The sequence below is a fragment of the Desmodus rotundus genome, chromosome 5 (genome assembly GCF_022682495.2).
Source record: "Desmodus rotundus isolate HL8 chromosome 5, HLdesRot8A.1, whole genome shotgun sequence".
Classification (NCBI taxonomy): domain Eukaryota; kingdom Metazoa; phylum Chordata; class Mammalia; order Chiroptera; family Phyllostomidae; genus Desmodus; species Desmodus rotundus.
This window is the reverse complement of record NC_071391.1, coordinates 78985169-79012882: the sequence shown is the minus strand read 5'-3', so window position 1 is coordinate 79012882 and position 27714 is coordinate 78985169. Positions and strand designations below refer to the sequence as shown.

The 27714-nt window shown below is 39.3% G+C and overlaps 1 protein-coding gene across 10 annotated transcripts in view; it reads left to right on the top strand.

The window, feature by feature from the left end:
* The window catches only part of LOC112314188 (protein O-glucosyltransferase 3), a 114595-nt gene that overhangs the window by 71343 nt on the left and 15538 nt on the right, over window positions 1–27714 (top strand). For 6 of the 10 annotated variants that reach the window (XM_024570730.3, XM_024570732.3, XM_045203960.2 and 3 more), the window contains 2 exons: window positions 2997–3132; window positions 5597–13999. In XM_024570730.3, coding sequence (XP_024426498.2) covers window positions 2997–3132; window positions 5597–10956 — 5496 coding nt within the window. In that variant the 3' untranslated portion in view covers window positions 10957–13999. Of the gene's footprint in view, window positions 1–2996; window positions 3133–5596; window positions 14000–19077; window positions 19325–27714 lie in introns of those variants that run through there. The other 4 variants (XM_024570731.3, XM_045203963.2, XM_053923625.1 and 1 more) reach the window with 3 other exon arrangements.

Sequence of the window (27714 nt, the reverse complement as noted above, 5' to 3'; positions counted from 1 at the left end):
GTGGCAAAATAAAAGTGCAGAGAATGTAAACAACTTTGGTATGACATAACAGGCATCACACCAGAGGTGCATATAAGTATACTATGGTAATTCATTCTTCCTGGAGAATTGGAGAAGGGCTCATAGAGACCATGATATATGAACTACACTCTGAAAGGTCAGCTGATACTTTCCAAGAGAAGAGGAGAAGGAGCAAAGGTCAGGAGCAGAAGCATGGAGGTCTAGAAGAAGTGCACAGCATTTTGGAGAACTGCGTGTAGTGAGCTCAGAGCGCAGGGCTCTTGAAGAGACCTGGGGAGGAAAGGCTTAAACCAAAAGCTGGAAAATGATTTTGATATGATTTTGCTGTACAGGGTGTTTGAACATCATCTCATACACCAGGAATTGGAAATACGCTTCATTCTTATGGCAACCTGATGGCACAGAACATTATTTTGAGGGGGATTCTTAGTCCAAATCTGAGCCTGGACTGAGGATCCACGTGCTGCTGGCCCTGAGGACTTTACCTCCTCTCTAGGTATCAGGAAATTTCAGGTGCTTTTCAGCAGCTCTAAGACCCCTGTGTGGCCTCAGAAGATATCTACCACTGGGAAGTAGTACACTGATAAACTAACAACAAAAAGTAGGGAGAGGTGATTTAGCATGGGCTCTGTAACCCAACAGATGGAAGTGATCCCCTCCCTCCACCATTGAAGCAAATGACCTGACCTCTTGACCCCTCACTTTTCTCAAGTACAGTCTTCTCAAAGTGGGAATAATAAGTCCCAGCCTCACAGTGTCGGTAAAATAATGAAATGCAGTAATCCCTATGAAGCCCTAAGCACAATGCCTAGAATAATTAACGTATAGTTGCTGTTGCTGCTACTACTACTACTAATATCTCACATAGAGCTTCAATAAAAGGGATCTTTAGGGCTGTGACACTGTTCACTCTTCTCTGTGTCTGATGCAGACCACTGTCTAGCAGTTACTTTTTAAAATTTTATCCCTGGGGAAAAAATTCTTGCAGAGTTCAACTTGAGTATAAATAAATTCTCCATATTTTCTCTTAGTCATATAATTTAGATCTCTGTGCATTGGAGGCATTCTTAACATATTGGGTGAGTGAGTACAGTTGGTCTTGAAGTAGAGCGTCTGGCAGACATATCGCCACAGACATATTCGGGGTAGTCGTCCTTCCCCACTTGAAGAGGTGCATCTCTTCACCTGAGCCCTCAGGCCCTGTTTTTTTCATTTCAGTATACATTTTTATTATAAAGCATTTGATACAGGAGACCAAAAGAATGTACTCTGGTCTATATAGAGGACATTTGAAGTTTGTTGGGTGTTAAAATGGTGGAGAGAAAATGATGCTTCCTGTTCTCTTAGCTGTATCTAGTCTGTACCAACTACCAACACGGCAGATGTGGGAAGAATGGATTTATAAGAAGCATAACTAATTGTTATTAGCACAAATAAAACTTAGAGAGACAGTAGGAAGGGCACAGAAGAGAATAATATCTTGATGCATTTTAGAAAGAGAAGAATTTAGTTATAAGTAATCTGATTTCTCAAATGATTAGTTTCTGGTTTTACTGCCTACAGTGGGCATCTCACTGGAGTTATGTGTTGCTTCTAGCTTTTGTTTACTTCTGAATTTTATAATAGTGTGTTAAATTATATACAATGACCAACAAATTATCATTGGATTGTTTCTTTCTTATTAAGGAATCGCCTTTGTGTGCATTCAATTACAGCTTGCCCATTGAACTGAAAGCCACAAGTCAGTGAAATTTGGGCAGGGCTTCTGTCAGAACTAACTGACCTAGATCTTGAGAAAGAAAACAGATAGCGGTGAAAATACCTGATTGTGAGGAATGTAGAGACTAAGGGAACCTGAACTTTAGAACTGGGTGGAGTTGTGCTGCAGAAAGAGAAAAGTTAGGGTTCTGGAAAGATTAGAGATTTGGTTTTAGGCGTTCGGGGGAGAGATGAAATGTAATGGTGAACATCAAATGGAAAGGGAACACTTGGGAAAGAAAGGAGTTCAAGTTAGGTAGCGAGTGGACTAAAAATCAAAGACACCAGAACAGGATTTGCTAGCCTGGTGCAGGGATGGGTGCAGGATTAGCTAAAGTGGAGTCAGGAGTGACAGAGCCAGTTTGGCAGGGGAAATGCAAATGGAGTTTTGGCAAAAGAAAGTGAAGGCGTGGGAGTGGATAATTCCCCCAAGGTTATGAGGACAAATTAAATCCAGAGCAGTGATGGATTGATGAAATCAAAATAAACATTTGCTAGTAAAGAAAACAATCTTAACTCTACATCATTCTCCAAGATCCATAAAACAAGCAGTGATTTTTGAAAAAAATGTATAAGGTCATACTTTTCAGCTCCTTTGTTTCAGAACCACTAATCAGCATCTTGTATCTGTCTGGTAGTTTCTACCATTCTATGTGAACTCTGTGGATAGAAATACTTTTTTCCCCGAATTCCATTGAGTTCACAAATCCTAAGGTCCACTACAAGCTTCAGCTAACCAGCTCTTACTAGAATAGGAACAGAGTTAAGAAATCTAAAATTCTAGTGATTAGGGCCATGGAGACAACACTCCTAACTTAAGAAAGATCAATTTCTTTCCTATTTTCCAGGAATCTGCATGGATGGAACTGGACAGCATTATGCTAAGTGAAATAAGCCAGGGAATGAAAGGCAAATACCATATGATCAGCCTAAGATTTGTGTAGTGCTGTTTAAGTTTGTAGGAATATTTGGCAGGGAAAGACTCAGTGTGTTTCCTGAAGACTCATAATAAAAAGAAGTAATGGAGGTATGGAGAAGTTTGTGATTACTTGCAAGTGACAGAAACAAAACATTTTAAGTTAGGAACAAATGTTTCGAAAATTGATTGCAGTCTTTAGACTAGTACTTTTAAGCTTGGGGCATTTTCTTGGGAACATGTGAGTATTCTAGCTACAGAAGGTCCAGTAATAATATTGCATTTTCTATTTTAAAATTAGCAGGCACAATTATACAATTCACCTCTGGAAAACCAACCGGTGGAGAGTGTATTTGTCCCCAAGCCAGCAGGCATGAGGGAGGGAAGCAGCGTGCCTCCGTGGGATGCTTCCGTGCTGGAGAGCGAGTTTTTCCGAGGTAAGTTTATGCATTAAATTGCCTTTGCAACTCCTAGTACTAAAGCAAATAACAGTTATAGTTTGTATGGAAATGTTCAAAACATATCAAACTCTGTTCTTTATTTTTGAAGTCCTCTTGTTTATCTTATTTAAAGAGGATGCTGTTATATACTATTAACACAAATATTAAAGAATCTTATATTTGAATATAATCTAAACAAATATTCTCAGACCAAGGCTGATAAATCTATGGAATGGTAACAATGGTTAATATTAATCTCAGGTGAAAAGGAAATGCACCTTTAGAGAATATATCTATAAAGTCTACTGCTCTTAATAAACTTTTATTGTACTGACTACCTAAATGCACATGACGAAATCTAATTGTTGCTAAACAATTAACCTTGTGCAATAGATGACAGTAAAGGGATAGATTCCCAGAGCATGACATGCAGTGAATGTTATTATTGTATTTCTTTCCTGTATGCCCTGTTATAGCCATGTATTGTTTTTGTAGTCAGCAAAAGACTTTATTTCAGGAAAGAAAAGCTATGAACAGCTTGAAAGGGAGAACAAAAATCAAAGAGATTTTATTATAATTAGTTTTAAAGGCAGATATTATTACTCATTACACAGGTTTTTTTTTTGTTTTTTTGTTTGTTTTTATCTTTGCTCCACCTTATAGTTGGCATTGCTTGAGTATTTTATTTGTGGATATGTGGGATAAATTATTTCAGAGATGAGATTTTTTTGTTGTTGTTAAAGCATTAACAGGATGATTTCCTGGAGAATTCCTTACTTACACATCCTTAATGATCAAGATTAGTTCGTCTGCTGGCTCTTCAAACTTAATAGCACCAACTTACAAATAATATGGGGATAATATAGGGACCATCCAGAACAGATGCAAAGCCCCTTCAGCACCTGCCCTGACATAATCGACATGTCGCAAGTGCAGCTCACTTACGTTCATTTAGGGCTGATATGCCTTACTTTCCCTTTCATTGAAGAGTTGAAATAAAAAAATTTGATGATAAATAATTTTAAATAGCCTAGAAAAGTACACCATTTTATGTAACTCAGTATGACAGATTTCTGTAAACCAAGAACTTCTTCAGCAATTTAAATAATCCCATAATTTATTTCTCATGTCAGATTTGATTTGGTTTAATGACATTTATTCAATAAATACAAATTCTGCTTATATTCATTGTAACGTGAATATGGTAAAACTGTATCTACTACAATGTGGGCTTTAGGGAATCTTAAAACCTTAAAAGGCTATGATTCTATTTAAATTCCAACAGGCTTTTATTGAGGAAAAGATGTCAAATTTGATTAAATAAACATAATTCAAAGAAATACCAAACAACTTAAAATGTCCTGTGACTTGCCTGAGCCCACAGAGACAGTGGACCTAGTAAGCATGTGCCCTGGGCCTTGGGTTGGCCTAGGTCTTTGGTATTCTAAGGTCACTGGGCCCTAACTTGGATGCCGTTCTCTGACCTTGCTACCAAGAGAAAAGTAAACATTGTTTGACCATGGCAATTTCACAGCCTTGGAACATTGTGAGCTCATAGTGAAATTATCTTCATAATTCATTTCTTTTAAAGTGAAAAGCGACCTTCTGCGGCACAGAGGTGGTGTGGCACAGTGGTTGTGTGCGTGGCCCCAGCGGGCAGGCCGCCTGGATCCACTTACTGGCTGTGTGACCTCAGCCACTCACTGCATCTCTTTGTGCCTCAGTGTCCTCATTTTTAAAACGAGACTGGTAATAACACCAATCTTACAAAGTTATGTGAGGGTTTAATGAGTTAATAAATTAAGTGCTTAGAATTGTGCCCGACACACAGAAAGTGCTGTATTAAAGGAGTGTTATTGGATCTTTTTACAGGAAAAACAATCTACCCTTAGCATATCATTTAACAATATTATGTAGAACTTTAAATTTTGTGTATTGCTCAAGTCCATCGAAATCGAAGTAAGTGTGTTTATAAATTAGGTGCTAAACTATTGGTGGTAATGCTGTTTTTTTGACAGTAGAACTGAGAAATCACATGTTGTTTACGGACTTTCATTTCTATCATAATCTTCTGACATATTTGGAAATATTTTAACTACCTAGTGATACAAAAGACATACTAAGAGGAACCACGAAATCTTAAAATCTTAAAATCTGTTGTTTGTAAAAAGCAAAAAAAAAAAAGTAGTTTTTTTGTCCTTTATGTCCTGTAAGGCATTATGGAAGATTAACTTCGAAAAAGTATGATTTGAAAAGCATGAAAAAGAAACTTCATTACAGCTTTGTAAAAGTCATACTATATTAAAAATATAATCAAAACTAATGTCACCACATCTGTGATGATATGATAAATATAATATTCATAAATGATTATGTTTCTTGAAGAGGAGCCTCACCAACTGAAATTATTATTAGACTATAAAATGTTTTACATAAAAAGTCACTCATATTCCCCTTTCAGTTCTAGATGACTTGGATAGCGCACTGGCTCGGGAGCAGTCCCCAGGCTCAGTGAATACACGATCACCTCTCAACTATGGATCAAGAACGCAGTTCAGCCATTTTCACTCCCGTGGGAACAGACATGGTAACACCACAGGAAGACACAAAAATTACTATAATGAAACTTCTAATATGTCTATCTATGACATCCTAAGGCCAGGAGCCCCTAGAGAAGGTTTTAAAACCTTTTCTTCTAGAATAAGAACAATTTATGATATGTATAGGACAAGGGAGCCCAGAGTCTTAAAAGAAGATCATGTGCAAAAGAATACTTTTGGTAGTAGTTCCCTGTGTTTTGACAGCAGGCGATTAGCCTCGCCAGCTACAGGGCACTTCACAGCAAGAAGCATACATTTTCCAGCCACAACTCAGAACAAGAATGGATTTATGCCACCAAGCCACCAGCAGAGCCCTAAGAGAACTCCTTTATCATCCATCATATGGAATAGATCAGATTCTTCTGGAGATAGGCCAACCCAGGAAGAGTTCCTGAGGGCACCTTCGCCGATGGAAGTTGACCCTGCTGACCAGGTGTATCCCAGGTATTTTCAGGAGAATAGGACCTATGAATTTTATCATTCACAGAGTGCTTACCAAAGTGTCAGTTTAAATTCCCCCATGGATAGTGCAGTGAGTCCTGACACATTTGAAAACTCAGAGAATATGCCATTCTACCACCAAGACAACCCATTTGCTAGGTCTTTCTTTAGCAATACCTTTGGACGAAGCAGGGAACAGAGATTTGGGCGTAGTTCTTTCTGGGGCCAACAGGAAGAACATTCTTCCTGGTCTGACTTTCATCAAAGCAGGAAACCATTCACTTCTTCTGACAGAGACTTTGAAATGATTTCCACTGAAGCAAATAGTGCATCACCTAGTCATGGCTGTAATGTTTCTTCTCAATACTGGGGATCATTTTCCCCTAATTACAGAACTACTATTCCTAGAGACCAAAAAGAGACACATCCCTTGCAGTTTGATTCTCAGACATCCACAGTGGAGAGCATGGAGGTGTCACAAGGTAATGGGAACCTGATGACTCATTTTGGCACACCAAATATTTGTTCCACAATTGGTTCAAGCTATCACATCAGATCTGGTGGGTTAGAATGTCAACGGGACAATTCTCCTAAAGAAGTACCTATAAACCAAGATCCTTACTCATTTGGAACTGGTCAGACTCTAGCATCCTCATTCAAAACTTCCTTCCCTCAGATTCCCTATGACAAAAGGAATCGTCAGGGTCCAAACTTTCAGAATCCCACAGTCACTTTGCAGAAAATTAAACCTGCCTCTCTTCCAATAAGAAGCTACACAGAAGCCACTGTGACCAAAAGCAATTCAGTCAATTCTCCACCTCTTACTCAAAGCCAACCCAGTATCTTGCTCACAGAAGTGAATAATGAGAAAGACTTGAGCGAATCTATTTTGGAAAAAGACAAACAACTAAATAAGATGAACCAGACAAACTCAACAAGTGAAATGCCCCAACCTGTTTCAGAGATGGTAATCTCTAACCCTTTAGCTGGTTTTCAAAGTTCCCTCTCCCAAGACTCAGGCAAAACCAACAGATTTGTTTCTAATGCATCTACCACCATAATTTCAAAAAGGTCTCCCAAAGTCATTTCCAGGAAAGATAGCTCCAAAATTCATATATCACAAAGAGATAAAGCCAATGAACTAAAAGAAGATATGGGTTATACTGAAAAACAAAAATTTGGCCCAGCAACTTCTTTTCCTTTTATTCAGGAAAGCAGAACACCATCATCTTTTCCCAGCCCAAATCAAAGTGGTCATCAGGAATTAAGAGTAAGTAATGAATACAAGTCAAGCATTATTGAAAGTAACTCCCAGAACTCTGAACCTACTGGTAATCAAAATGCACAATCTCCAGAAAAGTCTGCTAATTTAGACACCAAGGAAGAACAATGTACCAAAACTCATTCTACCAAGCGTAGCAAGTCAACTGCTGGCCACAGTATCCCATGTGACTCTGTAGGTCTGTCATCAGGTACACTACCAGATTCTTCACCATCGAATGATTTTTTCCTTGGTGCTCTGGTGGTTCCTTCTGCTACAGTGTTCTCCAGGAAAAGTCTTTCAGACCAAGATCCATCTCTGGGAGAAAGAGAAAAAGAAGACAATAATAGCCAGTATCAAAATAATCAGTTTACCTTGAGCCCCTCAAAAACTGAAAAGAGTGATGATGGTTGTGTATGTATAAATAATGAACTGGTTGATGTCAAATGCCATTTACATACTCCTTTGAGGGCTGAAAAGGGAAAAGCAAAAATAAGAGGGCGTATATCCTATATTGAAAAGCTGAGCAAAACAGAAAGTAAATCAACACCCACAAGTGGCAGCAGTAGTCTCGTTGAGGTAGATCAAAGTGATTCCAAGGCTCCTGAGCTTCACACAATTCATTGTACCTTACCAAGAAAATCAGCCAGTTTTCTCACTAATAGCAGGAAGTCAGAAAGTAAGATAACGGCTCTTTCATTTAGGCACGTGCCACTTCCGCTCCAACTTGAAAATAATTTGGAAGATCCAATAGGGAAAGACACATCAAATAAATTTAATCCCAGTTCTTCTGAGTCAGAAAGCAGATGTTCCAAAGTAGTTTCAGACGCAGCCTCAGTAGCACCTGAAGCAACAGAGAATATGACAACTATGACAAACATCGGATCTACTTCCATTAGAAAAGGACCATTCCCATTCCTCACCAAGAGGGCTGTGTCATGGCCTTCGGAGGTACCACATGCCTCATTTGGAAGAAATGAAAGAGAAGAATGCTTGGTCTCAAACATGGATGCTTCCGCTAGAACACTAAGACCTTGGGAGAAAACTATTAACCCTCTGGAAAGTGACTCATCTGTTAGGGATTGTTCTTTAACCAAAAAATACCACCGAAAGGAGCCCTTTCAAGAATGCACTGAAAAGAATGGTAAAAATGCTGCCTCCAAGACATTCTCCCTCTCAAATGAAGACCCTTTACCTTTTTCTTCAGATATGTCAGGGGAAAAAAGTGGGAAAACATTACATAAATTTAAGACTACTAGTATGTTTTCTGTTTTTGGTGATGAAGATAATGTAAAGTGTCTTGAGGTAGTTTCAATATATTACACTCTACCAAGGAAACACGGCAAAAAACTATGTGACCTTCTTCAAAAGCATACTCAAAATACTGATGCACTTCCAGAATCAACTAAAGGGACTGTAGCATTTTCCAATGCTTTAGAAAAAGAGAAACTAAATTATTCCACACAAGAACAGTCAGGAACACCTTCATCTGCACATCTGAAGATGCTGAAGAACAGCAGTTGCCGTTCTCCCAACACTGAAGAGGCGACTGTTTTACAGTTATCAAGTACTAGCCCCTCGGAACCTACACTACCGGAGAGGGCTTCTGTCAGGGCAGATGTTTCTCTTCATAAAGGAGAATCTAAAACTAGAGAGATTTCCCCAGGTAACGTAGCTAAAACACCTCTAGGTGATTTACAAAACAGGAAAAAAAGAGGGGAAAAGTTGCAAAGTAAAACACTGCATACTTCATTAATTCTTCAGGAAAAAAAAGTCACAGAAGAGAAATCTGAAAATTGTCAGCACTCCATTAAATCACCTGACAGTGGCCCTAATCCTCCAGCCCATGTAGACGGGATTGCTGAACATCACCAAACCAGAAGTTTTGGGGAGTGTGCAGGTGGTGGTACAGCCACCACAGCTATTGGAAGTGCAGAGTGTCTTCAGAAAGCTATCACGGGCACAGCTGAAGATGATAGCACCAATGGATTGCAGCCTAGGAAAGTCAGAGGAGCAGATTTCCAAAAAAAGACTCATAACGCACTTTCTAACTCAGAAAGCCAAGTCTTTGCTCTTACTCCAGCTTTGCCTACACTACCTCTGGATGAGGAGACTTGCTCAGGTGAACAAGATTTCGATGGTTTGCAGTCTAAACCCAGAGAACTACCTCAAAGAAGTCAGGGGGTAAATCTGACAAAGAAGGGCAAGACTAAAGATGAAATGCAGAGGTTGGCATGGGATCAACCCTTACTTCCTGAAGGAAGTAATAAAAATAAACCGAGCTTGGATGACCTAGAAAAAGGGAAAAACAGATCCTCAGCTAAACGCAGATTGGCAGCCATGTCCAAAGCAGGCAGAAAAATTCCTGCTAAAGATTTAAGCCCCAGAAGACATGTAGCTACTATTTTCCCCCAAAGTGGGAACAGTTCTGGCTTCAGTGGTTTATCTTTTGGCACACCAGAGTGCAACCCACTGTCCTCTGAGCCTACTCCAAAGTCCACAGAATCCACTGACGAAAGCAGGTTGAATAATGATGGAATGGATGTGAAGAAATCTGAGAACCTTCTCCAGGTTACAGTAAAATCCAACGGAGAAGCTGCTACGCACTTAAGCAGTCAGAAGTCTAACAGCTTTTCACAACCACATCAGAATGAGTTTAAAAATAGCTCAGAATCACCACCCAAGTATGAGAATTCTAAAGAAGTAACAGCTCAGATTTTGGGAAGAGAGTCAGGTACCCAGAGCCAACCCACATTCACCAGCCTCAGGGAGGCCGACTTCTCTGACCATCAGAGGAGGCTGAACCCTCATCTTCCAGTGGAGCCTACAGAGAAATCTGCAACAAGCACCCCACTGGCCCGTTGTCAGCAACAACAAAGGAGTGCTGCTTCTCTGGAGCGGGAACCTGAGCGACACTCCTACCGTTCAAAGAGTTTAAAAAGCATCAACATGCATGGTGATCTGCTACGCAAAAGTCATCCTCCAAAAACCAGGGAGCGCCATTTTTCTGAAAGCAATTCTATTGACAATGCCCTGAGCCACCTGAGCCTTGGGGATGAATTCTCTAACAACAATGGATACAGTCGAAAATTCAAATCTTCTTCTGAACTGCCCTCTTATGATGAAAATGAAAATTGGGCTTTGTATAGCAACAGGATGAAAATGGGTCCCAAGTCTGCAACATCTATATCCAGACCTATTGACTATGGGATATTTGGGAAAGAACAACAGTTGGCTTTCTTGGAGAATGTAAAGAGGTCACTCACACAAGGAAGGTTATGGAAACCAAGTTTTCTGAAGAACCCTGGCTTCCTGAAAGATGATGTAATTCACCCTCCTAACCCAGCAGAGTCATCGAGCCCAGGTTCTCCTAGCAATCAGGTGCCAGAGGGTGGCTTATCTCCACAGGTACCACTTAACATCTATGAAGAGGATCCAGTGGACTCGGACTGTGACACAGACACAACCACAGATGATGAGTACTACCTGGATGAACGTGACAAAGAGTCGGAACTGTGAGGCCTCTTCAATGAAATGCATAATCTTTTCTCCAAAAGCTTGTAATGGAAAGAAAATGTAAATGTGTGTGTCCATGGGAAGGACAGATTAAAAAAATATATCTATTTCTAAGGCAACCTGAATTCTTCCCCCCTCCATAGCCTATGTGTGCACGCACACACTTCCTGAGTTCCAGAGCAATACCTTCTTGTTTGGGGGGATTCTCTGCTATTTTCTGACTATATATCCTTGGCTTTCCTTCCCATACCCAAGTGAGTCTCTAATTCACTGTTCAATTTTGGCTTTCTGCTTTACTTCCCCCTGACTTTTTTTTTACACCTTTCATGTGATTTGCAACCCCAATATCCCAGACACATGTACAAAACCTGTTACTCGGTACAACTGAAAAACTCTGTACTGCGTCCTCTGGTCCACACCCCATACTCATGGCATTAAAATATAGAGATGATGACAATGGAGTAAATATTATCATCCTGTTTGACTCATCAGCATTTAGGAGGTCTAGGGTTTGGTCATTCTTTTTTTTTTTTTCCAAACAAAGATAAAGGAATTTTCATAAGCACATCCTGTTATATCCACAGTGGAGCCCGAGAGGCACCTGTCTGAAGTGCTTGTTTAGATAATAGAGGAGGAGCAGAATTCCTCATAAGCCGAGCTGCACTTGTACTCCTGGGAATTCCTTTGAAATTGTTTGTAGGAATTGGCTGATGTTTGTAGGAATTGGCTGAATTGTTAAGAGCTGAATTTTAATCAAGTCAAGGACTGGGGCCAGGCGACCTGGGGGTGCAGAAGGTGGGTTGGCCACAAAATTTCTGCCTAGGAAAGAAAAATAGCTGAGGGGTGGAGATAAATGGACACACCTTCATGAGACTAAGGTCCTTACAGCAGCTCCCTAAGAAACTGGTTTTCCCATATCTCCAGACTACGTTTTTGTATTTTCTTCATTGCAAAATAGGACACTTTTTTCCATCTGTGGCATTTTAGTCATAAGTATCAAATGGTAGCCTTGGGCAGCTCCCTAGACTGCTGCCGAGTCAGACCTGACATACTGACATTCACAGGCTTCTTTGTGGGATCATTTACCACCACCCTGGGAAATTAGAAAGCAGAGCTTCTAAGGGCTTGTCACTGTGATTCAAGAATTTGTCTAGACTAAATAACGTCCCATACACCCTGAGAACTTGACTTTCCTAACTCTTTAGTTGCCATGCAGAACAACTGGGGATTTCTCTCTTCCTAATCAGAGTAAAGACAATTCACGAAAACTACAGAGAGCATGACATCCTGGATCTCAGTGCTGTGAAGGTCAACACGAGTGGATTTCATCTTGTTTGGTTTTTATTTGCTTCCTGACCTAATTTAATTTTCCGTTTTTCTCACCTGTCTGCTTCATCCATATGAATTAAGGATAATGACAGGTGTTGGTGACGTGTATGGAGATCTGGAACAGATAACATTCAGGAAAGTGCTATGTTACCTTCTAAATCGTTGCCTTGTGTAGAAGAATGCCAGGGCAGGTTTACCTTGTTCCCATGCAGCTCAAAACTAATGAACATGTGGTCACTAACATGAAAGCTAATCCCTAAATCTGAAAACTGTTTTTAAACTTCCGGTTCTGAGAAATCTTGATCTTAAAGAGACTGATAATAGAATTCTAAATTAACTCTTCTGAGTTTTTCAATTTAAATTTATCTGGTAAAAAAATAACTTTTTTTTCTTTTTTGTATGTTTGTAAATTCTACCTTTTCCTTTTATTATTTATCTGATTATTTAAGTAAAATTTTTATAAGCCATCACCTATATTTTCTACATAATTTAAAGATATTCAGTTAATATTTTAATAATAAAATTTCTTGACTGTTTTTAATGATCAGCTTATGGGTCCTAGTTCAGTGAATCCCCGAGTGTGCATGTGTGCGACAAAAGGTGAAACGAAGATAGCTTATTTGTCGCTGAGTGTAGGCGGTATCAACGTTGTAACTGAACATTCCTCACATAGGTAAGCTAAGGCGAAGATAAGCTACTTTGGGGCCCTGAGTTTTTGCACTAGAATCTGCTATATGTGAATTCAAACGTAATTGATGGTCGTCACTCACTTGCACTGTTTGTAATGTTTTGCTTGTTGTCTGGCTTAAGAATCAAGAAAACAGAAAATTCTTTAAAATAGCACCCTCTATAGTTTTATACTTGTATAAAACACTTCGTTAAAGAAGTATAGCAAATTTCTATGTATTTTAACATACAAACTGCTGCTTTTTAATATTCATTTTTGGTATAGCTATAGTAATTTCTAATAGTAATTTTTATATTTATAACTTGTTTTCTAAAAGATGTAATCATTACAATAAATATTCACATAAATGGAATAAACCAGGATATAAATTATTAATTTGTTTAAATCATGGACTTCTGTAACCATAAATTTTTACATGTTACGTCCATTTAAGATAGGGCTTAATGAGATTATTTTGATTTTTAGAGACATTCCCCTAAATAATTTACTCCCTTACATTGTAAATACATTGATGTCAATAAAACTCCAGTTGCTACTAACAAAGCTTTGGTTGATGATAAGCTAATAAAAGCTACTTTGTGTAGGAGGTAACTTCGTGCCTGTACTGGAGGTGATGAAACAAAGTCCACTTGGATTAGGGTGAAGATGGAAATCAAATTGGAAAATCCACACCTCCATAAAAGTAATATACTCCACTGAATGCCAGAGGGTTAAAGAGGCCTTATTGCTAAGAGTTTATTGTTAGTAATAGTAATCATGCTTCAGAATATCCCATTTAAATGTACAGAGTATATATATATAAATATTTTATTTTCAAAGCAAGTTTGTGATGTATCACCACTTAGGGGCTCTTTGTGATGGGCACTTCTGTGTTCTGAAACAAACAAGCCTTCAGCACTTTTGTTAAAATGTTGTCAAATAATCCTTTTATATATTTGTTCTCAAACATGTTATCTAGGCATGAAATGTGTTATAAGACAATGCGCAAATTTAAAACAATGCCTGTGTTGAATAAATGATTTAAGTAAAGGCACTGCTTGACTTAGTTTTTATTCCTATCCTCAAATGATGACTTTTAATTGTGGAAGATTCAGGAAAACTACAAAGAGGAGAGGCAGAGTACGAAAGCTTTGAAACAAATCTTTTTGGTGGCTATTGAATGAGATCAGCCATATAAGTGGTTTTAAAACACAGTGACCTCTCTCATTTTCTATTTGTGCCCCAAAGCAGCCAACCAACAAATGGAGATCTTTGTAGCTGGTTGCCTAATGAGGAGGGGTGCATCAAGTCTGGCATTTCTCTGAGAGCTCCCGCATTTACAGAGGAAGAGGGAGCTACACGGAGTTGGGTCATCTACTGCCCAGTAGCACTGATGGAAGATAAGGAGGCCTTTCCAACTGGAATATAAGACATGCAGCATTAATTCCTGCTAAACAAATTAATAGATTTATCTTTTCTAAGACAGCAACTCAAAACTTTTTCTCTACCTAGGACAAGAGAATGTCATCAACATGAATATAGGTAGTACTTTATTCAAAATATTTTTGCTGTCCTTTGTTAAAATTTAAAAGACATTGCGTCAGCTAGGATTTTTAGTCATGAACAATATAATCCTCCCTAGGTGGTTCAAGTGAAAAAGGGCATGTTAAAGGGTACGTGCTTTGCTGACAACCACATTCGTAGGGCTGAGGAAACAGACAGTAAGCCGAAATTTCAGGACCAATTCCTAAAACCATGCCACGGAATTGGATTTCCATGGGAGCTGCTATCTCTGTGATGACCAGGCAGATGCGGAATCAGGAAGCTGAGTGAGCCAACGCAATGGAACACCATATTCATTTTTCCCAGAAATCAATAAAAATAAAAGCAATAGCATATATAAACTTACACATAAAAATGTCTGCATCCAAAACTGGAAACAAAGTGAATACCTAATAAAAAATGATGGAGTGAATATATTACGGAACATACACATGTAATATGAAATCATTAAGAATAAATTAAAACTATATAAATGGACTTGGAAGAATTTACATGAGTATTGTTGAGAGAAAAAAAAGCAAAATCTCACTTTTGTAAATATTAACCAAAAACCCTGCATTTGCATGTGTACATATGGAGAGATACATGCTAGGCTATTCATGTCAGTTGCTTTGTGGCAGGGGGTGGGGGTGGGTGGAGGTGGGGGCTGTTGGAGGGTATGTTCAAGAGCAGCAGGAAACAGGAGGGGTAGCAAGATGATCTCAGAAAAAACTGTAAATACACCCATATGTATATATACGCGTGTGTGTGATTATGTTATGCACTTATAATGTATCAGTGAGTATACAGATAAAAAAATAAAGATGATCTTTTAAAAGGTCTACTATAGGGGGAATATTTAGTGTTATTTTCTTTTTAAAAAAACTAAAATTTGTTTTTGATTTTGTGAAACATTGTTTTTTTTCAGTTTTATTAAGATATGATTGACATAAAACACTATCAGTTAAGGTGTACAGCATAATAACATGACTTACATATGTTGCAAAATGGTTACCTCAATAAATTTAGTTAGCATCCATCATTTCACAGTTACAAAAAAAGAAGAAAATGTTTTCCCTTGTGATGAAAACTTTTAGGAAACATGTGTTAATGAAATACTAGCATTAATTTTCCCTCTAAGCATCCTTCCCCAACCATCCTTTCGAGATTACGTTGTCATTACAGTCTGGAGTAACCTCCCAGTACTTCGAGAGATGTTGTTGGGTGTGTGTAGTGGATACTGATTTAATTATCAACCCAGGAGATGCTTTTTTCTTTTCTCTGGAAACTCCATTCCCTGACTGGCGCCCCTCCCCCAACACCGCCACCACACGATCACTGCAGAAGCATCAAGGTTCTTCCATGGCCTTAAGAGTCTTGAGTACAGCTGACTGGTTCAAGGATGAATGCCTGACGAATGAGCAGGTGGGTTTCAGGAGGGAATACCCCTATACTATGAGATTCTGAAGGCGAGTTACTACTTAAACCAATTGCCTCACAATCTAAAATTCACCCTGGGAACTGTAATAAGAGGACGTTTATATCCCCAGTACTTGCAGAATGCATGACAAATATGGTGCTGAATAAACATTATTGAAATTAATTAGATATTTATGCATTTTATGGGATCTAAGCTCACCTAAGTCCATGTAAGATTTTTTATTAATTAATGACATTGAAAATGAGACAGTTCTCTAATATCAAAAGAGGAATTAATCATGATGCTACATGGATATCCCTGAAACCAAGGGCAGAGATGCCACTATGAACTGTACCAAGCCTGTATAGTGCATTATATAGAAAACTCCATTTCATCTACAAAGCAATAAATGATAAAGTTTACATTGCTCTGTTTAAGAGAACAGTCAGTTACAAATTGCAATCACTTAACTTTGGTTTTTAACTCTCAAAGAGAAGATTCTGTTTAGTTCAGCATGAGACAGTTTCCAAATTTGGGCCAGGCAACTGTGGCCGTGGGTTAAGGTGATGTTTTACAAAGCCTCGTTGTTAACTGTGGGCTGTGAAGGGAAGAAAAAGGGGGAAGCAGTTACTAGAAAGGCTTAGAAATGTTATGAACCTAGTGAACAGTTAATAGCTGTGAAGTTTACATATCTTTACCGTGAGGATTCCAGGGGTCAGTGCAAGTCATAAAAGTATATTGGATGTAGACATTCCAGAGTCACACACAGGCCATAGTCCTGTGTGTCTGAGATTGGAACTCAGTATAGAGATGAATGTGAAAGGGAACAGAAACTTTTGAAGTGGGTCATTTACTTCGTTTTGTGTGTGACTTTTCTGTTCTGGAAAGACCTTCTTCCCCTCTTCCTGCAGCAGATTCCTATTTGACTATCAGGTTTGAGTACAGACGTCATGTCTTTCAGAAAGACTCTCTAAATTCTGCCAAGATTAGGTTAATTGGCCTCCATATGACGTACTTATGTTGGGACAGGCAGTTTGCCATGGGCCCTGAACATCCCTGAAGTTTTTGTGGGTATGCCAAGAATGTAAGTCCCTGACCACTCTTTACCCCTGCCATTTCTCTTGTGTCTGCAGCAAGCAACCTGGAAGGATGAGATAAGCTCTCCTCACCAACACAGGGCAGTAATTCACTTTACTCTAAAAGCAGTAGTCCCCTAATTTCCATGTGCTTCTCTTGCAGTGCAGGCATCCATGACAGTCCTTTTGCATGGTTCTCACTGGATCTAGGGGGTATATTAGTTTGCTAGGGCCACCATAACAAAATGCTATAGACTGGGTGGCTGAAACAACAGAATTGATTTTCTCATAATTCTGGAGGCTGGAAGACCAAAATCAAGTCATGTACAGGACTGGCTCCTTCTGAGGCATCTCTCCTTGGATTGCAGATAGCTGCCTTCTCACTGCATGCTCACATGTCTTTCTTCTGTGCTCAAACTATCCCAGTGTCTCTGTGTGTGCCCAACTTTCCTATTCTTACTAGGACACCAATTCGATTGGATTAGGGCCTGCCCCAATGGCTTTTTTTAAACTTAATCATCTCTTTAGAGCCCTGTCTTCAAATACAGTCAAATTCTGAGGTCTGGGGTTAGTGCTTCAACATACAAGTTATAGAGGAACACATTTCAACCCATGACGGGATCACGGGATCCAACACAAACCGACGTGCAGCCCTGGGAACTGCTCGTGCAGAGACTAACAAAGCTCCCAGTCTCTGACCCAGGAGTCGGCGTCTTCTGACAGCATCCGTGAAACAGCAAACACTAACTTGTTAGCTTGTAAGTAGGATAAAATCCCAGACCCCACACAATTCCTGACACCCATATTTTAGCACCTACTACTATGTAGACTGCCTCTCTTTCTTGTCCACTAAACCACAGGAGACACTATACTTTAATGTCAAAGTATACACTATAGTGTATATACTATACACTATAGTATACACTATAGTAGACACTATAATGTCAAAGTATAATGTCTAAAACATAGTAAACATTGAATTAATGTTAAGTAAATCAAATTTGATTTTTGATAAAGAATCTGGTCAGGCATTTGTTGATCTAAAGAGATACGCTTTATAAGATACGGATTAAGATGAGAAAGAAAACAGGTTGGGACAGATTCAGTATTGCTTAAGGAGTGTTCACATACAATTATGTCTTCTTTGATGTGTTTTCAAAACAACTGGGTGTTGCCACAACTGTTATAAAATTTATTAGGACATATTTTATTATCCAGTACCAGCTAACCCTCAGATTATTTCTCTGGAAACTTTTTAAAGTTTGCCTTTAGAAGAATGTGAACAAAGTGTTCCAAATAATTTTTTTAACGTGATAGCTAGAGCTGAGCAAAGCTTTCAACATGCAGGCACCCCTACAAAATAAAATTTAGCAATGAAATTAATACCAAGTAATGCCACACTTTAGCCTGCAGTTTTCCTGATTTACTATGAGTTCCTGAAAATCTTTCCAAAGTATGAAGAACACTGTGAACAACCAGTGAAACTCCTGTCTAAAGGCATTTCCCTAAACTATATTAAAGTTCTTCCGTGCTGGGTTCTTTCATCCCAAGGAAGTCACTACCGAGTTTGCCTCTTTTAAAGTACAGTATAGGAAATGGAGTAGTAGCCAAGGAACTTAAACGCACGACCCGTGAACAAGAACAATGAATGGTGCGGGGATTGCCTAAGGGAGTGGGGGTTGCTGGGTAGAGGGCGGCAAAGGGGAAAAAATTGGGACAACTTTAATAGCATAATCAATAAAATATAATTTAAAATAAAAATAAATTTAAAAAAGAAAAAACTGTTTCTTATAAGCAGTTGACAAATTCAAGCAACCCGAGGTGAAGGCCAGGCCTGCCAAGGCCTTGGCGATCAGCGGTGCGGGTCTCACCCTTGGTTTCTCTTTGCTAGACCTACGATTCCCGTTCTCAATGGGGTCCATGAGGTTGAGGAAGGAGTGGACCGGGAGGTCGCCGACCCCCAGGCAGAGCGCCAGGCCAATTACTACCCTGAACCAGGGCTTAGCTACCTCGCGAGGGGGGCGGGTCGACGGACCGCGGAGCTCAGACCCGCCCCGGGTGTGCCCCCGCCCCCTCCCGCGGCGCTGCCCACCCCTTCTGGCCCCCGCGGAGCTGTACCGCAGCGGCCCGGGACCATGGGCCGCCTCCCTCGGGCCCTGCTGCTGTTGCTGCCGCACGCCCTGCTTGTGGCCCTTGGGGCCCCCGAAGCGCAAGTTAGTGCTCCGCAGAGCCTGGCTTGGGGCCCCGGGCTACAGGCCGGCGTCGTTCTGCCGGTCCGCTATTTCTACGTGCAGGCTGTCAACTCGGAAGGCCAAAACCTCACTCGCTCGCCCCCAGGTAGCGTTCAGCCGCGGGCCTCCCTTGTCCCGCTGCCCGCTCCCGTGCCCCTGCCGCGCGCCCCCGGGGGACCGCGCATTCCGGGAAGCCGCTGGCCGCCTGCGTGGTGCCCCTCCCCTGGCGTGTTGTGTCGCCCTTCCTCGGTTCGGTCACCTCCTCTTCCCTTCTTCTTCCCGACACAAAGGGCTGGGACTACTCGCAACAAAATGCACGATTGTATGAATGAATGTTTGAATGAACTGCGAGGGCCCTTCCTCAGGTGACTTGCACGGGCTGGTTCCCAACGCTTGGCACCCAAAGTGTTAATGAACGCAATGAGTCACGTGGCAGACGGTCTCTCCACCTCTGACTCTGAACCATTCCAGCAGTCAGGGAGTGCCTTCACGTACTGAGTCTTCAAGAACAAGAATCCTGTTGGGTTACATTGCTGGGGCCTGCTGGGTTTGAAACAGCTAACTCCTACACAAAGGAAATGTCAGCGCCGTAGGCCGAAGGGAAGCAGTTTTTGCACGCTGGAATTTTCAAGTTTTGAGCTCTTGAAAGCAGATTGAAGGAATTAGTGAAACTCAGTAGAATGTCCAGAATCCCTCTGCCCAGTTGTCTTCCCACGTTCTTTTTCATATCTTACCTTTGCAACTTCTTAAAACTTGTCCTCCTGGTTTCAAATTGTTGCCAGTCAAGATTTGCTAATTTATGTCCAATTTATGTCCAGCCAGCTGGCACGCTGTTTTAGCAACAAAGAATCTATCAGAAGTACCCAGTGCCTCCTCTTCCACTGCTAAATAAAAAACTATGACTACTTATTTTAGTTTTAGAAAGACCTTCCAGGGCCCTAAGAATCAGAAAAAAAGATTCTTAAACCCAGATTGAAAGTCTTTCACTATGGGGTGTACTTTCTTCTTTATAGTTTATTTTCTAAAAGTAGTTTTATTTTTTAATATATTTTATTGATTATGCTATTACAGTTGTTCATTTTCGCCCCTTTATTCCGCTCTGCCCTGCACACCCTCTCCTACCCACATTCCCTGCCCCTTAGTTCATGTCCATGGGTCATACATACAAGTTCTTTGGCTTCTACATGTCCTATACTATTCTTAACCTCCCCCTATTTTTACCTACCATTTATGCTACTTATTCCCTGTACTGTTTCCCCCATGCCCTTCTTCCCTTCCCCACTGATAACTCTCCATGTGATCTCCATTTCTGTGATTCTGTTCCTGTTCTAGTTGTTTGCTTAGTTTGTTTTTGTTTTTCTTTTCTTTTTTTTAAGGTTTGGTTGTTGATAGCTGAGTTTGTTCTCATTTTACTGTTCATATTTTTTTTAGATAAGTCCTTTTAACATTTCATATAATAAGGACTTGGTGATGATGAACTCCTTTAGCTTTACCTTATCTGAGAAGCACTTTCTTTGCCTTTCCATTCTAAATGAAAGCTTTGCTAGATAGAGTAATCTTGGATATAGGCCCTTGCCTTTCTTGACTTGGAACACTTCTTTCCAGCCCCTTTTTGTCTGCAAGGTTTCTTTGGAGAGATCAGCTGACAGTCTTATGGGAACTCCTTTGTAGGTAACTGTCTCCTTTTCTCTTGCTGCTGTTAAGATTCTCTCCTTATCTTTCATCTTGGGTCATGTAATTATGATGTGGCTTGGTGTGTGCTTCCCTGGGTCCATCTTCTTTGGGACTTTCTAAGCTTCCTGGACTTCCTGGAAGTCAATTTCCTTTGCCAGATTGGGGAAGTTCTCCTTCATTATTTGTTCAGAGTTTTCAGTTTCTTGCTCTTTCTCTTCTCCTTCTGGCACCCCTATGATTCAGAATGTTTGAAGTTGTCCTGGAGGTTCCTAAGCCTCTCCTCATTTTTTTTGAATTCTTGTTTCTTCATTTTGTTCTGGTTGAATGTTTATTTCTTCCCTCTGCTCCAAACTGTTGATTTGAGTCCCAGTTTCCTTCCCTTCACTGTTGGTTCCTGTACGTTTTCCTTTATTTCACTTTTCATAGCCTTCACTTCTTTCTGTATTTTGCAGCCATACTCAACTATTTCTGTGAGCATCCTGATTACCAGTGTTTTGAACTGTGCATCTGATAGATTAGCTGTCTCTTTGTTGCTTAGTTGTAATTTTTCTGGAGCTTTGATCTGTTCTTTCATTTGGGCTTTTTTTTTTTCCCCCCTTGCCTCAGTGTGCCTGTTACATAGTAAGAGGCAGAGCCTTAGGTATTCTCCAGGGCGGGGCAACTCATATCCCTGCGTTGTGATGCTGTATGTGGGGGAGGGATCCGAGAGAGAACAATGCCACTTGTTCAGCTCAATGCCTGCTTTCAGTCACCTCCCCCTCTACCCACAAGCAAACTGGGCCCTCCTGGTGCTGATTCCCAGGTGGGTGGGCTTGTGTGTATTCTAGGACTCTGTGGGTCTCTCCAAGGAACTCTCCTGTGAGGCTGGGAGTTTCTCCTCCCACCTCAACCCCCACAGTTTTTTCAGTCACAGGTTTTGAGGCTTTATTTCCCTGCACTGGAACCCTGTGTTTCATGGCCTGCCTCATTCCCCAGTTGTTCCTCTCTGTTTATCTGCACACAACTGTGGGACCGCACACTCCACCAGCCACTGCCTCCCCCAGTCCTCCAGCTGCCACCTTGCTGTGATATCTTCCAGCTGCCCATCTCTGCGCCTCCTACCAGTGTGGATGAATGTATCTTCTTGAACTCCTTGGTTGTCAGACTTCCACACAGTTCGATCTTCTGGGAGTTCTGGTTGTTTCTTGTTTTTAAATTTGTTACTGTCCTATTGATTGTGCGAAAAGGCAGTGTATCTACCTACCCCTCCATCTTGGCTGGAAGTTAGAAGTAGTTTTATAATGTTGTAATGGGGGCACTTTAGAAAGAAAAGAAGATGTAAAAGTAAGAAATTTAATTTCTACATGAAAAAAGAAAATTACGTGATCCAAAATGAAATCCTGATAATCTTACTGTTAATGAACTATAAATCAAAATAAAATTTCAGTTTTTATCCAAAAAGTATCTCTAATTTTTTTAAAGTAGTAATACTCAAAGCTGTTAAGGGAACAATGAGTTACTCCCAGACAGTCCTCTGCTGGGAACCTCTGCTAATGGAACACAAATTGGTCAAGTGTTTCTGGGAAGTATAATTGTCCAATGTAGCAAGAGTTTTAAACATATACAAGCCTAGTGTACAAAAAAAGTGAATCTCAACAGTTAGGAAAATCTCATTTGTAAATGTCATTCTAAACAAGTGTCTTTGCCCTTTAATCTGGTAAGCTGATTTCTAGGTATCTGTTCTGAGATAATGGTCAGAATGTAGTGAAAGAACTTCATGTACGAGGATATTCTTGCAGCATTATAATCGTGCATTACAGTAAATCTAAATAAACAACTATAATGTAATTGCTAAATAAAATATGATACATCCATGTGATGGAATATTTGACAGCCATTAGAAGTTATGTTTTACCAAAGGACTGATGGAAGAGGAAAATGGAAAGTTGTTAAAAGGGTATATAATGTCAATTTTGCAAAATGAAAAAAGTATAGAGATTTGTTGCACAAAGTGTGAATATGTTTAACACTACTGAACTGTATACTTAAAATGGTTAAGATGGTTAAATTTATGTTATGTTTTTTTACAATTTTTTAAAAATTGTGAAGTAACTTAAAAAGATTACTTAATAATGCTTAGATTAAGAATGGAATAAACAGGAAACTATATAGTTTCATTCTAATTCTGTTATCAGTAACACATTAGTGTCATCAGTGGTTATAGCAAGAGAGTAAGGAAATGTTTTTCACTCTTCTTTTTTCCCAAGAAGATTTATCCGAGAAAAAAGTTTTAAGAAAAAAGAAAAAGATTTCACCAAGTCTTTATAGACAACCTCACTTTCATTCCCTTAAACTCTACGTGTTTCATTTCGGGCCACTTGATTTCTAGCTTCCATTCAAAAGGCTGTCCTATAGTTCTGAAAAACAAACCCAACCACTAGCACAATAGAATATCCATGTATAACTTTTGACTCCCCCCAAATTTAACTACAGTGTTTCTCCATATCACAAAGTGATTGGTTCCATGACACCCACGGATACCCAAAGTCACAGATGCTTAAGTTGCTTATATGAAATGGCATATCATGCATCAAGTTAACCTTCTGCATCCACAAATTCCCAACCATGGATCGAAATAGTTTTAAATCTGTGGCTGTTTGAATTCCAGATATAAAACCCAGGAAAATGGAGGGCCAATTGCATATTAATTGAAAAAAATCCACATAAATGGCCCCAAGCAGTTCAAACTCAGGTTGTTCAAAGGTCAGCTGTGTTCGTTTTTGCCTCATTCCTTGCCTTCCTTCATCAGTAATGATATTTTCAGAAAATAGTCTTACCTTCTGGTTGTATACTTTTTTTTTAATCTTGCTTTATTTAACTTGTTCTTTTAAATTGCCTTGTAATATAGGAAGGACGGATCTTCTTCTTTTCACTTTACAAACAAGAAACTGAGGCTCAGTGAAGCTAAAATGCCTTGCCCATGGCCCTGTAGCTATTAAATGTCATCGCTAACTGTGGACTATCTAGTTCAGTGTTCTCCACCTTTCATCAGCTCACCAGTCATGCAATGGTCGTGCAGGGTCAACAGGGAAGCAGACATTTTTGGAAGGTTCCATTTAGTCCCAAGACAAAACCAGTTGGCTTTCTGGGACTCTTTCCCTTAGTCATGTAGGGTCAACACTTTGGTGGCAGCCTCAGAGAGCCTTAATGAAGTTCTTAAACAATGGAGCGGGAGACAATAACTCCATTCAACAGAGAGTGCCAGGGGTTATTCCTCCAACTCTGAATTCTGCCAACCTGCATGCTAACCTTACTTGATGTGACCCAGCAGATTCAGGATGGGCTTTGAAAGAGGATTCAAGCTATCCTTAAATGTTCAAATATTAGCTCAGCTACCCTTTTTTAAAAATACTTAATCTTTATTGTATTTTTTCCATTATCATTTAGTCCCATTATACCCCCTCCTCCCAGCAATCACCACACCGTTGTCCATGTCCATGAGTCCTTTTTCCTTTTTGTTCAATCCCTCCACCCCTCACCTCCCCACCCATGTGTCATCCTGCTCTCTATCTATGAGTCTGTCCCCATTTTCCTTGTTAATTCAGTTTCTTCATTAGATTCCACATATGAGTGAAATCGTACAGTATTTGTCTATCTCTGATGGGCTTATTTCACTTACCATAATGTTCTCCAGGTCCATCCATACTGTCGCAAAGGATAAAATTTTCTTCTTTTTTTCAGCCGAGTAGTATTCCATTGTATAAATGTCCCATAGTGTTTTATCCACCCATCTACTAATGGACACTTGGACTGATTCCATATCTTGGTGATTTTAAATAATGCTGCAGTGAACATAGGGGTGCTTATCTTCTTTTGAATTGGTGTTTTGGGTTCCTTCAGATATATTCCCAGAAGTGAGATCACTGGGTCAAAAGGCAGATCCATTTTTAATTTTTTGAGGTATGTCCATACTGTTTTCCACAGTGGCTGCACCAATCTGCATTTTCACCAACGGTGCAAAACGGTTCCCCTTTCCCACATCCTCACCAGCACTTATTGTTTGTTGATTTATTGGTAATAGCCATTCTGATAGGTGTGAGATGATATCTCACTGTGGTTTTAATTTGCATTTCTCTGATGATTAGTGACATGGAGCATCTTTTTACTTTGGTTCTTTGTTTTTTCAGTGTTGAGTTTTGTAAGTTCATCATAAATGTTGGATATTATCCCCTTATCAGATGTATCAGAGAATATTTTCTCCCATTCTGTGGGTTGTCTTTTTATTTTTTTGATGGTTTCCTTTGCTGTGCAGAAACTTTTTTAGTTTGATTTAGCCCCATTTGTTTACTTTTTCTTTTGTTTCCCTTTCCTGGAGAGATATATCCAATAAAATATTGCTATGAGCAATGTCCGAGATTTTGCTGCCTATGTTTTCTTTATGATTTTTATGGTTTAGGATCTAACATTTAAGTCTTTGATCCATTTTGAATTTATTTTTGTGTGTGGTATAAGCAGGTGGTCTAGTTTCATTTTCCTGATTGTATCTATCCAATTTTTCCAACACCATTTATTGAATAAACTATCTTTAGCCCATTGTATGTATTTGCTTCCTTTCTTGAATATTAATTGACTATAAAGTGTGGGTTTATTTCTGGGCTCTTCTATTCTGTTCTATTGATCTATGTATCTGTTTTTATGGAAGTACCATGCTGTTTTGATTACTATGGCCTTATAGTATTTTTTGATATTAGGTAGTGTGATTCCTCCAACTTTGTTCTTCTTTGTCAGGATCACTGTTGCTATGTGAGGCCTTTTGTGGTTCCATATAAATTTTTGAAATATTTGTTCTAGTTCTGTGAAATACATCATTGGAATTTTGATAGGAATTTCATTGAATCTGTAGATTGCTTTGGGTAGCATGGACATTTTAATGATGTTAATTCTTCCTATCCATGAACACAGTCTGTTTCCACTTATTTGTATCCTCTTCAGTTTTTTTCTTCAGTGTCCTATAATTTTTGGAGTAAAAGTCTTTTACACCCTTGGTTAGGTTTATCCCTAGGTATGTGATTCTTTTTGTAGCAGTTGTGAATGGGATTATTTTCTTAATTTTCCTTTCTGTTAGTTTGTTATTAGCACATAAAAATGCACCTGATTTCTGGATAAAATCCAGCACCCATTTATGATAAAAACTCTCAACAAAATGGGATTAAACGGAACATACCTAAACATAATAGAGGCCATATATGACAAACCCACTGCCAGCATCATACTCAATGGGCAAAAACTACAAGCTTTCCCTTTAAGATCAGGAACAAGACAAGGATGTCTGCTTTCACCTGTCTTATTCAACATAGTATTGCAAATCCTAGCCACAGCAATCAGACAAGAAGAAGAAATACAATGCATCCAAATTGGAAAGGGAATACTCTGGTTTCTGTTCAGATCGTATAAATCTTTCACCTTTTACCAAATTGGAGAGGAAGAAGTGACACTGTCATTGCCTATAGATGACATGATTCTGTACATAGAGAACCCCAAAGATTCCACCAAGAAACTACTGGAACTGATAAATTCAGCAAAGTAGCAGGATACAAAGTTAATTCAGCTACTCAGCTATGTATATGACCTTAGTATGTGATGAGTTACTTAACTGCTTCAAGGGAGAGTTGGTTTCCTGATCTGTCAAATGGGGGTGACAACACCTACCTTACAAGTTCTTTTTTTTTTTAGAGAGAGACAAACATCAATTTGTTGTTTCACTTATACATGCATTCATTGGTTGATGCTTGTATGTGCCCTGACAGGGATATCGAACCCACAGTTTTGGTATGTGGATGATGTTCTAAGCAACTGAGCTCCCCAGCCAGGGCCCTACCTTCCAAGTTCTTGTAGGAAATAAAATACATGTGAAAACTTAAAAGCTTATAGACTGGATAGACTGGCACATAAGTGCTAAGTGAATTTTTAAACAATGTTTTTGATTTCTTTCCAAATCAAAAGTCTTCAAAATTTCTGCTTCTAATGATGTAATAAGACTTTACTATGGCCAGCCTCCTTTTGTCTACATAGTGACTGCATTCTCGTTCAGTTAGCTTTTCAATTTGGGGAGTGCAAATACTCAAGCTGAGCTTCAATCTGTTCCATTATATTAGCCCCCAGGGCAAATGAGAACTCGAATTACTTCATTTTGAAGAAATCTGCAATTGCATTGTTCTCATTTTCTCTTTTATGAGGTTAGAATTGCTTGTTTACATTTAAGTCCTGATCATTTTTATTTTGCATTGATTTTAACAATAACTTCGTGCCAACAATGACACAACCATGAAAGATTACTACAAAAATAACCATTTAAAATATGTATTTCCAATGGTTATATTTTTATACATTTATTTTGACATATACCTTTTAAATGCTATTTCAGAGTAAAAGAAAAAAAATATTAGAACTGGAAGAGACCATAGAGACCTAGTCCAATACTTTCAATTTAAAAATAACGAAGCATTTTGGAGCTAGTTTTCTTCTGTAAATCCAGCTCCTTCCAAAAGTAATCAGTCATTACAATGCTTGTCTTCTATTTGTTTTGTTTATTAAAATTAGAAGTTTATGGAGAGCAGAACTATCTAGTCAGAAGACATGAGAACTCGTTTGTCCTGTTTGTAGTCTGAGAGGGAATAATGGAAATGACTGCCTAGTCTCCGGACTCTGCCTTTCTGTTTTTCACTCTGCTACACCTCACTGCTTTACCGGAACCAAGTGGGAAATAACATGAATCAGTAACTTATGTGTTTCATTAAGCATTTCAGGTAATTGGCCTACATTTTAAGTAAGTTCACATTATAT